Here is a 17046-nt window from a genome sequence, read left to right on the forward strand (position 1 = left end):
CCTGTTCCAACTGTCTACACTAATCTGGGACGACACTTAACACACATGCATTAAACCCCCTTTTCACAGAGCATGGCCCAAATATATGTTGACATGCCAAGTAACTCACTAAACTCTATTTAGAATGTTCTCAAAGAGACTGTCATCTTTGAAAAATGTGAAGTAACATATTGCAGGTTGTTTAACAAACATTTATAAATACAGATCATCCTTCTGCTGAAGTTATTTATCATACATAAGTGTTATTTTCCTGCATATTTCATGAGTATTATCTTTCTCTGTATACATGGTGCTGTGGCTGTATATAATTTCCATGATATCATCTCGCAACTGCATGATTTATTGCTGCCTGTTATGAATGCATGTTTCAGGCTTCAAGCATTTGCATGCATAATCATGGACACTGAATAAGGACTCGTATTGTTAACAGCTGCATGGGCATTTTATTGCGACAGTTATGTGAAATTGTTGGGTATAATGACAGTCGTGTCATTTAGACTAGGAGTAATTTGATCATGAATATGTGTGGTATGAAATTTATAACTGTAGTGTCTTATTTTCATACTTTGCAAATACAAAGAATACAATAAATAATGTTCAATATATTTATTTCCCCAAAAACATATTCCTTTTAACTTACAGTAATGGATATTTATTTTATATTAAACACTGAATGTTGCAATATTCTTACAATCTTCTTGTTAGTCCAATATTAGTAAATGTGAATCACTAAGAGCTATCTCTGTAAAATCTGCCCAGATCTGTTTTAATTCAACTCAGTGTAATTGCCTATATTATTGGAACTAATAAACAAAATATAAATTAACCCATGCAAATAGAAAAGACGAAAAACAGCAGCAATTTATATCATAAACAACTATTATCACTGTATATATTATGTTTATTTGAAAAAAAAGCCATAAAACTTTGAATGGGTATCATTTTGGTGATTTTCGCACAGGAAAATGATTATTTCATTGTATTTAGTGCTTTTACATGAATTTTTTGTTGATATTTTATGAAAGTGACTTCCCTTTGTTAGTGTTTCATGAACGTGACTTCACTTTGTAGATGTTTTATGAAAGTGATTTCCCTTTGATGTTTTTTTAGAAAGTGACTTCACATTCTTGATGTGTCATGAAATCGACTTTTCCTTTATTGATATTTTATGATAGTGACTTCCCTTTGTTAAGACTGACCAGAGTGATCTCCCATTGCTTTGCAGGTCCCTATCCACCACTTTGCAGAGCATTGTCACCGCCGACTGCAGCGAGGCATGCTATCAGGGGCCAAGCGAGGGGTCAGGAAACCCACCCTCGATGAAATTGACCAAGCAAAGGTAAGATAAAGCCTCAGTCATAAGTTGGATTTTCAGGCTCAAAACTTGTATTTATGATGTATATTTTACATACCAGAGATTTAAAAATCAAAGAATAATATCTTGAACTAACTGTAATAATAATTCTAATTCTCAACTGCAAAATTGCAATAAATTACCAATCTGGTCATTCTTGGTTTTTAATCATTTATTGCTAATTTAATATAGTAAATGAAACAAACTGTCAATGATGTCTCCAATATCTTTTGTATTCATACATCAGTTAATCTGTAATTTCACTTAATCCACTACTACTGTTTGGCACTACTTTCTTGTAGAAATCCATACTGCCCTTCAATGTTTGGCACTACTTTCTTTAAGAGGTCCACCAACTGCCCGTCAATGTTTGACACTACTGTCTTGTTAGTCCAACTTGTTGACGCTCTCAAATATTAAGCTACTTTTTCAATTGGTAATATTTGGAGCGTATAACGGGGGAAAGACCAAAACCATGGTGGAAAGTTTTCCTTCTTTGTCTATATTGTTGCGCAAGTATTTTGTACGCAACATTCAAGTCTCAATATCAGACAGTTAATATCAACGGATTACAATAATATTTACATACATATGTGGTTTAAATGTTAAGAATAAACGGCGGAAAAACAGTTTGCGTTCGTCTGTTGTTAGCGCAGAGTGTTATATAGTAAAGTTCTGAAATAAATAGCATCTTTTATTTGTATACGGTACATAAATAATAGTGATACAGATCATACAGTATACCGTCCTATGTAACGTAGAATGTAAGTACATACAACAACACAGACAGAGGTGTGAAAAAGACATGCATTAAAAGTTGCTGCAACTAAGAAGAGTGAATAGAAACTGCACCATATCTGTTTTGAACATATGCTTATTAAATCGACAAAGATGAGCATACTAGATTTACTTAGGTAAAAGTCGGTGTTAAAAGCTCATTTTAAATAAAATTTACGCCTATACGTTACAACATAATGCCTTCTTCTGATTGGTTCATATTTAAATCTGTTTCATTGCATGGCGAGAGAACAGTTATTTTATTGCGATTTAAGCAGAAGTTTAATTGAAAATTTTATGCCTTTCTAACTTCAATTCAACGATATTGGAGGTAAAAAAAGACTTCAACTAAAACTTTATGAGTTGTTATGTTATTTTGCAATTTTACGCAAATTGATGAACATTTAAACTTTCTGGTTTCCACCATAAGATGTTCCAAAGAATTTAGCCCATATAAAAAGTATCTCTAAATTCTTTGCGCGTCATATAAATAAGACTTCTGTCTTGTAGAAGTCCAACTACTGCCACTCACTGTTTTGCACTTCTTTCTTGTTAAAATCTATCTACTGCCCCTCAATGTTTGGCACTAGTTTCTTCTACAACCCCATCTACTACTCCTCAATGTTTGGCACTACATTCTTTAAGAGGTCCACCTACTGCCCCTTAATGTTTGGCACTACTTTTCTTGTAGAAGTCCATCTACTGCCCATCGATGTTTGGCAGCACACTGGAGGACGTGATGAAGATGCAGAGGGACCACTACCCTGAGAGACGGTTACCATGGATACAGACCACACTCTCCGAGTGGGTGCTGAGGCTTAACGGGGCACAGACCGAGGGAATCTTCAGGTATTGGGGAAACCAGAAGTCCAAAATGGCCCAGCCTGTGGGGTTTACTTGTTTCCCTTATATATTTAAAGTGATTACTGTAAAACTCGTTTCCCCTGAAATCACATGGCCCAGATTTATGGTATTTCTATTGTAGTATAATATGATTGTCTTAGAACCTATGTGTACAAATCAAGCCCATGGTGTCTTAATTTGCCCTGCCATGTTTTTTAGCTCATCCGATTGCTCAGGTGAGCTTTTGTGACCGGTCATTGTCCGTTGTCCGTCCGTCCACATTTGTTCGTAAACACTCTAGAGGCCACATTTATTGTCCGATCTTCATGAAACTTGGTCAGAAGCTTTATCCCAATGAAATCTCAGTCGTGTTCGAAACAGGGTTGTGCCGGGTCAAAAACTAGGTCACTAGGTCAAAAAAAAGAAAAAACTTGTAAACACTGTAGAAGTCACATTTCATGCCCAATCTTCATGTAACTTTGTCAAAATGTTTGTCTTAATGATATGTTGGTTGATTTCAAAAGTGGTTCTGGTCCGTTGAAAAACATGGTCGCCAGTGGGTGGGGCAGTTTTCCTTATTTGGTGATAGGAAAACCTTGTAAACACCCTGGAAGTCACAATTTTTGCCCAATCATCATGAAAGTTGGTCAAAACATTGGTTTTATTGATATCTCAGATGAGTTTGAAAATGGTCCAGATCGATGATAAACATGGCCGCCAGTGGGCGGGGCATTTTTCTCTATATGTATATAGTGAAAACATGTGAACACTCTAGAAGTCACATTTTTGGCCCAATTTTCATGAAATTTGGTCAAAACGTTTGTTTGCTTGATATGAGAGTTGAGTTTGAAAATGTTTCCGGTCAGTTGAATTACATGGCTGCCGGGGGGGGGGGGGGGGGGGGGCAGTTTTCTCATATTTATATAGTTAAAAAGGTTGTGAACTCTCTAGAAGTCACATTTTTTGCCCAATCATCATGAAACTTGGTGAAAAGATTGGTTTTATATATATCACATAATTAATGCCATAATTAGATTCTCCAAATTTTCATTATATTATAAAAAATCCTTGTTAACACTCTAGAGGTCACAATTTTGTTTCAGATTTTATGAATCTTGGTCATAATACTTATTTTTGTAAGCAAAGTTTGATGTTTGGTAAGGGGGATCAACTCAAAATATAGGTCACCAGGTCAAATCTTACAAAAACAAAATCACTCCATATGCCAGAGTTTTGGTTCAATAATGATGAAACTTGACCAGGATGTTTGTCTGGACAATATCTAGGTCAAGTTTGACATTTGGTAAATATTGAATGAACCGACTCCTCTCAGGTGAGCGAACTAGGGCCATCTTGGCCCTCTTGTTTATTAAATAAAAACATGACCAGAAGGCCAGGCAGTTTTCCTACTGTGGCTATGAAGTAACCTTGCTAATACTCTGGATGGCATATTTGTTTGCCCTATCATCATGAAACTTGCACAGAACATTGTTTCTATTGATATCTTTGCTAATTTCTAAAATGGTTATGGAAACATCATAAAGGTAGCCTAGGAGAGATCAGTTTCTATGGGTTTCTGGTAAGGAACCTTTGTTCTATGGCCGTCTTGTCATTCATGACTTGGCAAATTAATTCAAATGATTATTTGCGAGAAAAGACAAATATTTGAGCATGCAAATTTAAAGTACTTTCCTGTTACACATATTATGATGTGCTAAGCCTCATAACACCAACATGTTGAAACACATTATCAAATGAGCCTTGTTATAAAAAGGTTTGGGCTAAATGTATGTGCGTTAAAAGTTGTCCCAGATTAGCCTGTTCAGTGCACATGGGCTTTTCAAGGATGACAGTTTTTGCTGACACTGGATATTTGTTTTGAAGAGACCTTCTTTAAATGTAAAATACCATAAAAACAGAAAGTTTTTTTATTAGCCTTAGCAGAATGCACAGGCTAACCAGGGAAGCCACTTTATGCATATGCATTAAGCCCAGTTTTTCCAGAACAATTATATGTATTTCTTCCTATTGCCAGAGTGCCAGGTGATATAGACGAGGTTAACTCCCTTAAGATCCACTGCGACCAATGGAAGACGCCAACGGAGTGTTCGGACCCCCATGTGCCTGCCTCCCTACTCAAGCTGTGGTATAGAGAGCTTGAGTCGCCGCTCATTCCAGATGAGTTCTATGCTGACTGTATAGAGAACTTCACCAACGCTGAGGCTGCAGTGTCCGTCGTGAACAGACTGCCTGAAATCAACAGGCTCGTGCTGGCATACCTTATCAGATTTTTGCAGGTAATGTTAGTTGATACTTAGATAATCATTAACACTTTTAAGATTTATATACAGGTCGTGCACTGTGAAAAGGGGGTTTAATAAATGTGCGTAATGTATGGTCCCAGATTAGCCTGTACAGTCCGCTCAGGCGAATCAGGAATGACACTTTCCGCTTTTATGATATTTTTCGTTGCAAAAAGTCTCTTCTTAGTAAAAATCAAGTTCAGGCAGAAAGTGTCGTCCCTGATTAGCCTGTGCGGACTGCCGTGTTTTTGCATGAATTTACAAAAAAAAGCACAATATGCATAAATTTGCAAAAAAATAATGCAAAATAACCATAAGTTTACAAAAAATAATGCTAAATAAGCATATATGTCCAAATAATATCCTTAACAAGCAAACATTTACAAATATTGCAAAATAAACATAATTTACCAAAACAATGCTACATAAAAATTTGCAAAATGCTAAATAAGCATACATTTACAAAATATATGCCAAATAGCATGTATAAGCTTAAAATAATGCTAAAATAGCATAAACTTACACAAAGTAATGTGAAGTTAACCTAAATTGACACACACACACTTTACTGTGATTCCTGCAGGTGTTTGCTGCGGGTGAGAATGCACTGGTGACGAAGATGGATGTGAACAATCTAGCGATGGTGATGGCGCCCAACTGTCTGCGGTGTGAGTCACATGAGCCCCAGGTGATCTTTGAGAATACGCGCAAGGAGATGGGCTTCATACGGACACTGATACAGAATCTGGACACCAGCTTCATGGAGGGCATTGAATGAAGGAGAATGAATGAGATTCTAGGGGGTGGAGGAGATGGATAATTTGAATGTTTGGTCATAAAATGGATGTATTGGCTTGAAATTTATACGCACCCTCGTACAGAACCTTGCAACTAGCTTCATGGAGGGAATAGATTGAAGAAGAACTATATGATAATAATGCTTCCTCCTTTAGTCTTAATTCAGAGTTTTAAATGAAGAAATGGATTGGTTAAGTTGCAGTGATGTATATTTGGCTTCATATGCACCTTCATACAGAAAACCTAGACAACAGCCTTATGGAGGTCATAGAATGAAGGAGTACAAATGGGTGGGGGAGGTTGAGATTGACTTTTGGGCCATAAGATGCAAAAGGGGGTGCAGAAACTGGGTGGGGAGGGGGCCGCTTAGATTGAAAGGTGTTTTTACTTTGGGTAGATGCTGACTTGTGCCAGTTTTTTGCGCCTCTTTGTAAATGTGTGGTTAAACAAGTGGGTGTAAAAAGCATGGGATCGGGTCAGTTGGCTTTTGGTTTGATATGGATGTGCATGGAAGTTCCATCATTTACTTGCAGTGATATGGTCATAATGCTTCCTCCTTTCGGCTGAATTCATAGATTAAATGTAGAGATGGGTTTGTTTAGTTGAAGTGATGTCTATTTGCTGGGTCATAAAGGAAAGGATGGGTGTTTGTGAATTTTGTTAGGAGGAGGGGTAATTGTCTCCCAGAAATGTTTCTTAAAGGCAGAGTTACCCATTGTCAATGGCAGGGATAAGATTTGAAGTTATTAACGAGGTTATGAGCTCTTAACTGGTAAGCGAAAAAGTAAGAAAACTAAATTCTGTTTTGTTTTCAATTTTGCCTTTGAGACAAATTTGCAAAATGTGTTATGCTTGCTTCAGTATTTTATGTGTACAACTTTTGCTGATTTTTTCTCGAGGATTTTGACATTTCTAGTTGAGCTAGGCTCACATCCTCAGTTTTGTGTGTCATAGTCACAATTCTATAAAAATGGCAATGTACTTTAATGTGATAGTAGTGGTTTAAATTGTGGTCTTAGTTCAAGGGGTTTTATATGAAGTGAATCCTGCCATATGCTTTATCACAATTTGTTAATGTTTGGTAATTTTGTACTTATTACTTTGTACATTTTCCACAGTTAATTATATGAAGAAACCTTGAGAAATAACACTGTTAAGGTTTTCTTCATTGAAATTAAATCTGTGTAGTAGAATTCCAGTATTATTGATGCCTTTTGAGAATTTTTGAAAATGTTCATGGATGATTTAGAAAGGCATATATCTGAAAGTAAAAAATATCAGAAGGGGTTTTCAATGCATTTTTAAATTGACATTAGAGATTAAATAGTTTTTGTATGTACACTTAGTGTTGGTTAACCAGCTACCCAACAAATCAAACAAGTTAAATGCTTAATTTAATTTTGTGTATTCGCTGAAAATCGCTTATTTAAAGGAATATAGATGTATAAATATACAATGGCGTTCTGTCTGACAATGAAATCTCAGTATACTTTTAATTATACAATATTATGCATGGACTAATTCTATTAGATACACTCATTAGCTTGTCTCTCTATCTAAGTAAATTTTGTTCTCAATATCGTTACGCATTTCCACTGCGTTCAAACTCATTTTGTGATAAAAGTGTTGAATGACTGTTCCTTCATGCATTTTATAATGCCATTTACGGACTAACAATAAAACCTGTCAAGTGAAATTCTGATAAATTGCTAAATAAACTGCTTCATACATTTTAAGGTAGATGATATTAGTTTTTTTTAAATATATTTATATTTTAATTATTTATGTTGTTAAACAGATGTTTGTATGTTGTTTTATGTATTCATTAAAATGTCCCAATATTTTGTAATAGTGTTTTTTATAAGTGTATATGTTTTTTTATTTGAACAAAATTGTTGTTATTTATTTTGTGATCATAGTTGTTATAGACAATATTACTTAGTTGTCCTTAAATTAAAGAAGTCAACCTTTCAAAGTTTTCATTTTTTATGTACCTGTTAAAAAGTACATAGAAGACTGGGTTACCTATGAAAAGGGGAAAACAAAGTGACAAAAAGTTTGGTTTTATTTAAATAGTTTGCTTATAGTTGAATATTATCTTGAGCACTTTTAAACAGACATTCATCTGTTCAGAGAAATGCAATTACCTTCTTGATGTATGGAAATTCCGTATGCTGAACAAAGACCAACGTCATGTTTATAGCAATTAAAATTTGACATTAGTAAACATTATTGCAAAACAGTGGTGTTTGATGCAAGTAATTGACACAGAGGTTGACAATAAATGACCGCGCTCTGTGAAAAGGGGGTTTAATGCATGTGCATAAAATGTCATCCCAGATTAGCCTGTCCTGTCCACACAGGCTAATCAGGGATGACACTTTCGGCATAAACTTTATTTTTGCTAAGAAGAACGAAAATTAAAAATATATAACAGGAAGTGTTGTCCCTCTGAACTGCACAGGCTTATCTGGTATGACACTTAACGCACATGTATTAACTCCTATTCACAGCATGGCCCATATGTTTTCTTTATATACTGCGAGATGAATCTCTGGATCCTCTTAAAGTTTGTACCTAATTCTGATGTCTTGTAAACATAGCAAAAGTCCTTGTACATATCTATATGTGTCAATTAATCCTGAACATGAATAAATTGCATTAATTGACAAAAATAACAGCTTGGGCATATCACAGTTATCAATATTTATTGTAGATATGCAGAAAAGCCAATACGACATTTGGAGATTGTAATAATATATATCGCATTGCAGAAGTTAATCTTGCCACTAAATGACCATAGTGTTCTATACACAGACTAAAGGAACATTTCTGTTCATAGATAGGTTACCTCATAGGTAATATATGAGCCTCATTGATGGAAAACTGGGATTAATGCATGCATGTAAAGTGTCATCACAGATTAGCCTGTGCAGTCTACACAGGCTATTCAGGAGAAACACATTTGGCTTTGATGGTATTTTCTGTTTCAAGGAAGTCTTTTTAACAGGAATATCATCTGGGAAAGTAGCCTCTGATTAGCCTGTGCTCTGCAAAATATAATCTGGAATTACACTTTTCACACATATATTAAGCCCAGTTTTACCAGAACATAGCTTATATGTCAAAACAGATATATCGGGTTATCATTGTTGTCACAGTGTATATTTTCAGTACATTATTTATTGCACAGTAAAGTTGCTTATCTACCTGCTTTTTCATTGCCAGATTTCACTGTCTCACAGGTGCCAATGTATAGTTTTTCTTTAAGATTGTATTAACGTGTTTCATTTTAATAGTTGTGTCTCTAGCTGACAATGTAGTGTCAATGAGCCTCCCCATGGTAAACCTGATTTAATGCATGTACGTTAAGTGTTGGTCCAGATAAACCTGTGCATAGGCAAACTAGGGACAACACCTGCTTGTATTGTGTTTTTCTTTTAAAAGAAATCTCTTTTATGCAAAAATCAAATTTAGTTAGGCAGGAAGTGTTGTACCTGTTGGTGTCAGGAAAATGTGTATAAAACATTGGATACCTGTTGCAATTGTTTTACATGTCTGTTTAAAGTTTAAGTGTAACGTTTCTACCAAATTTAATATTGTTAACTCATTGATGAACACATACATATAGATCTGGATTTTGGAAAATCACAACAAATACTTGTTTTGTTTACATGCAACTTGTGTATTGATTATGGTTTTATTTTATTTGTTAAGGTGTTTCTTAAAATCAACATAATAGGATCTTTAAAATTTAAAAGTAGCTAGGTCATTTGTATTGAAATCGAAATATTTACATTGCCGATCTGGGCTTATTACTATATATATTTATTAATCAAAACATTTGTACCCATGCTTTGTTAAAAATTGCCTTTTGAAGATTTTTTGATTTTTTTAAACATCATAATGTTGGATGTTGTTAAACTGAAATTAGTTTTTGTAGCCAGTAATTGATGTTGTCACATGTTATTGTTGCCATGGAGTTTGACTATTTATTGTAGCTGCTATTATGTAACAATGCTCTAAACTTTCTTTGTGAGTCAAATAGATGGTGCTTTGACTGAACTTGTTTCAACATTGAGGCAAAAGCATCTGAGTGGATTCTGGATTAGTACCATGTTAAGTATTCACATGATGTGATGTACATTTGTCATTAATATTGATGGAGTTTGAAACATTAATTGTCATATCCAAATACACATCTGAATTAATTATAATTAACTGTTCCTTTTTTAGCTCACCTGAGCACAACGTGCTCATGGTTAGCTTTTGTGATCGCTTTTTGTGCGTTGTGCGTCGTCAACATTTTGCCTTGTGAACACTCTAGAGGCCACATTTATTGTCTGATCTTCATGAAATTTGGTCAGAACATTTGTCCCATTGATACCTCGACTGAGTTCGAAACTGGGTCATGCTGGGTCAAAAACTAAGTCACTAGGTCAGAAAAAAGAAAAACCTTGTGAACACTGTAGAAGTCACATTTGATGCCCAATCTTCATGAAACTTTGTTAAAATGTTTGTCTAAATGATATGTTGGTTGAGTTCAAAAATGGTTCCGGTCCGTTGAAAAACATGGCCGCCAGGGGGCGGGGCAGTATTCCTTATTTGGCATAGAGAAACCTTGTGAACACTCTAGAAGTCACAATTTTTGCCCAATTATCATGAAACTTGGTCAAAACATTGGTTTCATTGATATCTCAGACGAGTTCGAAAATGGTCCAGATCGGTGAAAAAAAATGGCCGCCAGTGGGCGGGGCAGTTTTCCTTATATGGCTTTAGTAAAACCGTGTTAACACTTTAGAGGCCACATTTATTGTCCAATCTTCATGAAATTTGGTCAGAAGATTGGTCTCAATTATATCTTGGATGAGTTCGAAAATGGTTACATTTGCTTGAAAAACCGGGGCATTTTTCCGTATATGGCTAAATATGGCTTTAGTAAAACCTTGTGAACACTCTAGAGGCCATATTTATTTCCGATCTTCATGAAATTTGGTCAGAAGATTGGTCTCAACGACATCTTGAATGAGTTCGAAAATTGTTACGTTTGCTTGAAAAACATGGCTGCCAAGGGGCGGGGCATTTTTCCTTAAATGGCTATATATAGCTATTGTAAAATCTTGTTTACACTCTAGAGGCCACATTTATCCCCCGATCTTCATGAAACTTGGTCAGAAGATTCACGCCAATAATATCTTGAACGAGTTCAAAAATGATGCTGGTTGGTTGAAAAACATGGCTGCCAGAGGGCGGGGCATTTTTCCTTATATGGCTATAGTAAAACCTTGTTAACACTCTAGAGGCCACATTTATTTTCCGATCTTCATGAAACTTGGTCAGAAGGTTTGTCCTAATGATATCTTGGATGAGTTCGAAAATGGTTTTGGTTGCCTAAAAAACATGGCCACCAGGGGGCGTGGCATTTTTCCTAATATGGCTATATATCATGCTTTAGTAAAACCTTGTTTTCATTCAAGAGGCCCCATTTGTTGTCCTATCATCATGATACTTGGTCAGATGATTTTTTCAAATGATATCTTGGATGAGTTCGAAAATGGTTCCAGTTGGTGGAAAAACATGGCCGCCAAGGGGGCGTGGCATTTTTCCTTATATAGCTATGGTTAAACCTTGTTAACACTCTAGAAGCCATATTTATTGTACGATCATCATGAAACTTTGTCAGAAGATTTGTCCCAATGATATTTTGGACAAGTTCGAAAGTGGTTCCAGTTGCTTGAAAAACATGGCCATCAGTGGGCGGGGCATTTTTTCTTATATGGACTTATGAATCTTCATGAAACTTTGTCAGTATATTTGTTTAAATGATATCTTGGATGTGTATGAAAATGGTTCTGGTCTGTCGAAAAACGTGGCTGCCAGGGTGTTCACTAGTCATGAAAGTTGGTAAGAACATATTGTTCTAATAACATATTGGGCTGCACAGAACAGGTCAGTTTCTTTGAATCTCAGGTGAGCGACTGTGGGCCTTCAGGGCCTTCTTGTTTTACATGCCGTTTAATTGAGTTTCATTATTTTATATGATGATTTAATTTAGCAAAAAGCCCCTTTTGCCATAGTGTGAATTGTTCAGACGTTTGTTTTTAATTGATATATTTCTCTTGATGTAACATTGCATACATTTACCTCAGGCTTGATTAGAATTTGCTTGTAACTGACCGATGTTTAACAAAACTTGCATCATTGAATGTAAATACAGTGCATTTCTTTCAGTCTGTGAAAACAGGGTTTAATGAATGTTCCTACTGTTTTGTCCCAGATTAGCTGGTGCAGTTTGCAAAATCTAATCACTTTCCGCTTAAATAGTGGATTTTTGCAAACTAGAGACTTCTTTTAAATAAAAAATACCATAAAAGCGAAAGTGTCATCCATGATAAGCCTGTGCGGACTTCACAGGCTAATCTGGGAGGACACTTAACACACGCATTAAACCCAGTTGCCTTGGATTGATACTCAGTTATTTTGATTCTGATAGGCCAATCTCAAGCTTGGTAAAAGCTGTACCATCTTGAGTGTTGCTTATTTTTTCTTTGTGACCTGCTTGTTTTGCGCATATAAGAACCTGTTATTGAATTGAGTTTTATTTTTGTGAGAACTGTTTGTGAATGTTGTTGGGTATATTTTCTGAGCTTAATGTCCACAATAATGTATGATTATATATATTAAATGTGTAAATCTTTAGAATGATTTTTTATTTATCATGATAGTTTACATTATAGCCTGGTATTTTGTCTTTTTAAACACTGCGAAATGCTGCAATAAATTATTACAGTTTACTAACATAGTTATTGTTTTTCATGAACCTTAATTATTTAAGAAAAACTGTTTTTCCCAGTAGTTCAAATATTTACCACGGGTTCCATTCCTATTAGGAACATGCTCCTAGTTGTTGTTCGTCATGTGTTGTTATGAATGAAAACACCAGAGGAATAATCTTAATAAAACTTGGTCAGAACATTTGTCCCAATGATTTCTCTGCCTAGCATAAAACTGGGTCAAATTCTTGGTCACTTGGTCAATTTAAAGAAAACTCTGGAGATCATATTTATTGCCCAATCTTCTTGAAACTTGGCTGAATATTTGACACAATAAAAGCAAGTTTGAAACTTGATCACATGGGATAAAAACCAGGTCAAATAAAAGAAAAAGGGTGTGAACACTAGGCCACATTTATTGGCAAAATTTGGTCAGACCATTTGTCCAGATGGTATCTCTATTGAGCTTGAAACTGGGTCAAAAGGGGTGAAAAAACAAGGTCACACAATACTGGGAATAATTATAGAAAATGCTTCTGAGCACTAGAGCCAGCATTTATTGCCAAACCTTCATGAAGCCCATTGAAATGTCAAGCAAGCTTAAATTGGTAATTTTGTCATAAAGTAGGTCACTAGGTCAAATTAAAGAAAAGCTTGTTCACACTCTAGCTGCTACATTTATTGCCAAATGATACTTCATCAATCCTATCTTGACAGAATTTGTATCTGTGTTTAAAAATAGGTCACTTGGTGAAATGAAAGCAAAAGCTTGTGTTCACTCTTAAGGCCACATTTACGGAACTTTGTCTGAACATTTTGGTCTAATCATTTTTCTGCCCAGTGAATATAGAAGTGTTTGTAACGCTTTTCCGCAATAATTTGGATAATACATGGAGTATAAGTATTGGCCATATGTTAAGCCACATAACATGACAAGTCTGCGTGGTGCGCTGGTATCAAGTTGGTTATTGCTTTTAGAGAATCTAGGTTTGAATCCCATTTTGTTATAAGTTAAGACTATTTAAAACATTTTTAATTTGTCAGTTAACATATTAAATGATTTTTTTAAATACCAACATTTTTTTACTGCAGAAAGGATAGAAATGGAAAAGACAAAGCAGTGGGGGCTAAAAAATTCTACCTTTAAGTACTACCTGGACTATGAGCAAATGTGCTTGACTTATGTTTTCTGCATGTGTTCTAAATGAATTGAACATTTAAGCAAATTTTTAAAGTAAATGCTGCAATGGAGGGTATTGGAGGCATGAAGCAGACACAACCATGGAGGATCAACCCTTGAAGTTTAGATATTGAGTGGACACAAAAGTGTTATGGACTGTCTGACCTAGGTATAGATTGACAAAGTGCATTCCTATAATCCTGCCCCCTTTAAGCGCAGGTTGAACGAGTTGCTCATGAGAATAAAACGGTGTTACGATATATTTTACAACATAGCATTATAATGTTAATTGGTCATTCATTTAGACCAAACAATTCTACTGTTAAAAAAGACCAAATTTGTTCAATTAATAGGTTTATTGTTGAATGCTGTGTGCATATCACTCTAATGTAAACAGTTTCCTACACATAAACTACCTGCAAGCATACTTGGATACACAAAACAAAATATAGCCTTCCTCTGGGATAATCGGGCATGTTTGTAAAATGTAAACCCAGATTAGCCAGGGCAGGTTAATCTGGGACAACACTTTCTGCTTTTAGTGAAAACCAGGTTTTAAGAATGTGTCATCCCTAAATAGCCTATGCAGACTGTACAGGCTTACCTGGGATGAAACTTTACGTTTATTAAGCCTTGTTTTCCCAGAATGAGGCTCAACTATAGCTAGCCAGACTTTATCTATAGAAACACATTCAAAATGCCAGGCTTTATCTATAGTAGTAGAGAAACACATTCAAAATGCAAACAAGTCAGAGAAATGGAATAACTTAAATCTAACAAAAACAATTTAACATTGCCATTTATACCTATAACTAATAAAAAAAGTAAAAGTTAGATAAGAATATTTTTCTCTACAATAATTGTTTTGTGAGCAATTCAAGTAAGTAGAATAAACTATTTTATAATATTTACTTGATTAAACAACAAGTTCTTAAAAAATAACTTACAATTTTTTTTATAGAATATATCTATAAATTTTAAACGCAACACAGATTGGTAAGTTATGATCGTGTTACAAACAGAACCTCAAATTCTACGAACAAAAAAATAAATAATAAGAGAATAAAAAACTCATTCCATATACACAAGCAACAAATAAAATTTATGTAGTTATTCCTACCTAAAACAAGAGATGAAAGTAAAGGCAAATATAGTAAAAAAAGAGGCGCACAATTACTTCATCAATAACTTCAAATCCTAAATAAATTCTAAGTAACAATGAAACAATATGTAAGCTACTAACAATCATATCACAGCATTATCTTTGATTCAAATTGTTCCCATAAAACAATATATCACAGAATGTTAGTGACAATCATCTTACATGTGCTATGTAGGAAACATAACAACATAATTTAAAAACCAGACACAAAAACAATACGTAGTAATCAATATAAATAATGTATAAGTGTAATTCAAATAACATAAATAAATAAAACAAATGCAGTGAAAGTTAACATGTTCACGACAGTTACAGAAAAACCAACAACAATTCTTGAGGGCAGTTAAAGTAAGGACCAAATCAAACACTAACAAAAATGCCTCATTTGTTTATCATTCATTTGTAAATAGAATATTTATCATCCAATTTGTGTGAATATTTTAATTAATTGACAAAACCATATCTGATAGATTTATTTTCCTTGCTTGACATATTTTTTTGCACACCCTGAGTTTGTAATATGTTAGTTCAGAAATAAATAGGTTAACAATATCGAAGTTGTAACAGTTGTATGAAATACATTGGCAGTAAAAAAGCATAACACAACATTCCTCCTGATATTTGATTACATACAGTCTTTAATAAGCCCTAAACTAATATATACTGAGAATAAAACATAAAAATCCAAGATTAACTTATGTACCTAACCCATTTTATAACAAGCAAAATGCATTCTTCATATTTATAGAAAATAATTGAATTTAAACAATGTGACATATGTAAGTGTCAACATTTAAAGCAAATATGTTATAAATTGAATTTACTCTTTATTCATTTTAAAACTTCACAACTATAATTGATATACCTTTTTTAAAGTGTTTTTTTTTTAATATATAAAATTGTGTTTAAAAAATTGTCCTGCCTCTTCAACCACAAAAGATGACAAAAACATCCATGTGAACTACTCTAGAAGAAATCATCGAGAAGGGCACAAACAGACTTTCCACTTGTGTATCAAAGTAATTCAATGGAAAACACAATAATTTGGAAAATTGTTGAGTTAATACTTCGAAAACTCATATTTTTCATTGTGGATTTTTGCCATGGCAACCATTTATCAAATAGCTGCTATGGAAACCAAGTGATAAGTTGTTACTAAGGAAACCAACTGCCAAGTTGTTACCATGGAGACTCACTGTTTAACGATTGCTATGGAAACCAGCTGTGGCTATAGAAACATGCTGTTCTTGTGTTGCTAAGACTACCAGGTAGAGAACAGTGGTGGGCGTGGCATCGGAGGGTTAAAATGAACATGATGTTGGGATTGAACCTGCTCAAGTCCAGTCTCGAAGCGTTTTCGTGGCGTCTGAAATGGGTTGGGCGGGACGGAAGTCATACCAGGCTCCTGAAAATAACCGGAAATGTTAAAAAAAAACGAACGGTGAAAGTAAATGAAATCTTAAATAAATTAGCACCAATCTAACATGATTATGTCAGGAATGTTACTTTCAGTAAAGTCTATTGTCTAATATAATTGGGTTCAAATGGTTTTAAACTGTTATCAAGGCTGTATAATTATAAGAAATGAAGTTCAAACTGAATTAACACAAATGCCGATACATGTTGACGTATTAAGTGTGAGACATTGTAGAGTTTTAGAAAGTGCTTCATACTTCCTAATTGTGCATAACAACAAACAACCACTGAAAATAGAATGTATTTTATTAAGAGTTCTTGAAAGTTTGTAATGAAAGATTGTCAATAAATCAAAAAACATTTTCCTTTTTTTTCAAAGCAAATGTTTTCTATTTAACTGTTAAAATTCCATATTTTCAACAAAGTCCTGTGAAACGTTC

General features: G+C 34.5%; 2 protein-coding genes across 21 annotated transcripts in view; one reads left to right on the forward strand and one right to left on the reverse strand.

Annotated features, from left to right (window-relative positions):
• LOC127851064 (rho GTPase-activating protein 39-like) overlaps positions 1-12869 on the forward strand; it is a 134825-nt gene extending 121956 nt beyond the window's left edge. For all 9 annotated transcript variants that reach the window (XM_052384541.1, XM_052384549.1, XM_052384520.1 and 6 more), the window contains 4 exons: positions 1226-1339; positions 2823-2980; positions 5010-5271; positions 5861-12869. In XM_052384541.1, coding sequence (XP_052240501.1) covers positions 1226-1339; positions 2823-2980; positions 5010-5271; positions 5861-6055 — 729 coding nt within the window. In that variant the 3' untranslated portion in view covers positions 6056-12869. The remainder of the gene's footprint in view (positions 1-1225; positions 1340-2822; positions 2981-5009; positions 5272-5860) is intronic.
• Positions 12870-14365: 1496 nt separating this feature from the next.
• The window catches only part of LOC127851093 (uncharacterized), a 64352-nt gene continuing 61671 nt past the window's right edge, over positions 14366-17046 (reverse strand). For 6 of the 12 annotated variants that reach the window (XM_052384620.1, XM_052384606.1, XM_052384617.1 and 3 more), the window contains one exon: positions 14366-16595. In XM_052384620.1, the coding sequence (XP_052240580.1) occupies positions 16452-16595 (144 nt within the window). In that variant the 3' untranslated portion in view covers positions 14366-16451. The remainder of the gene's footprint in view (positions 16596-17046) is intronic. The other 6 variants (XM_052384676.1, XM_052384699.1, XM_052384684.1 and 3 more) reach the window with 3 other exon arrangements.

Source organism: Dreissena polymorpha, chromosome 1 (genome assembly GCF_020536995.1).
Source record: "Dreissena polymorpha isolate Duluth1 chromosome 1, UMN_Dpol_1.0, whole genome shotgun sequence".
Lineage (NCBI taxonomy): Eukaryota > Metazoa > Mollusca > Bivalvia > Myida > Dreissenidae > Dreissena > Dreissena polymorpha.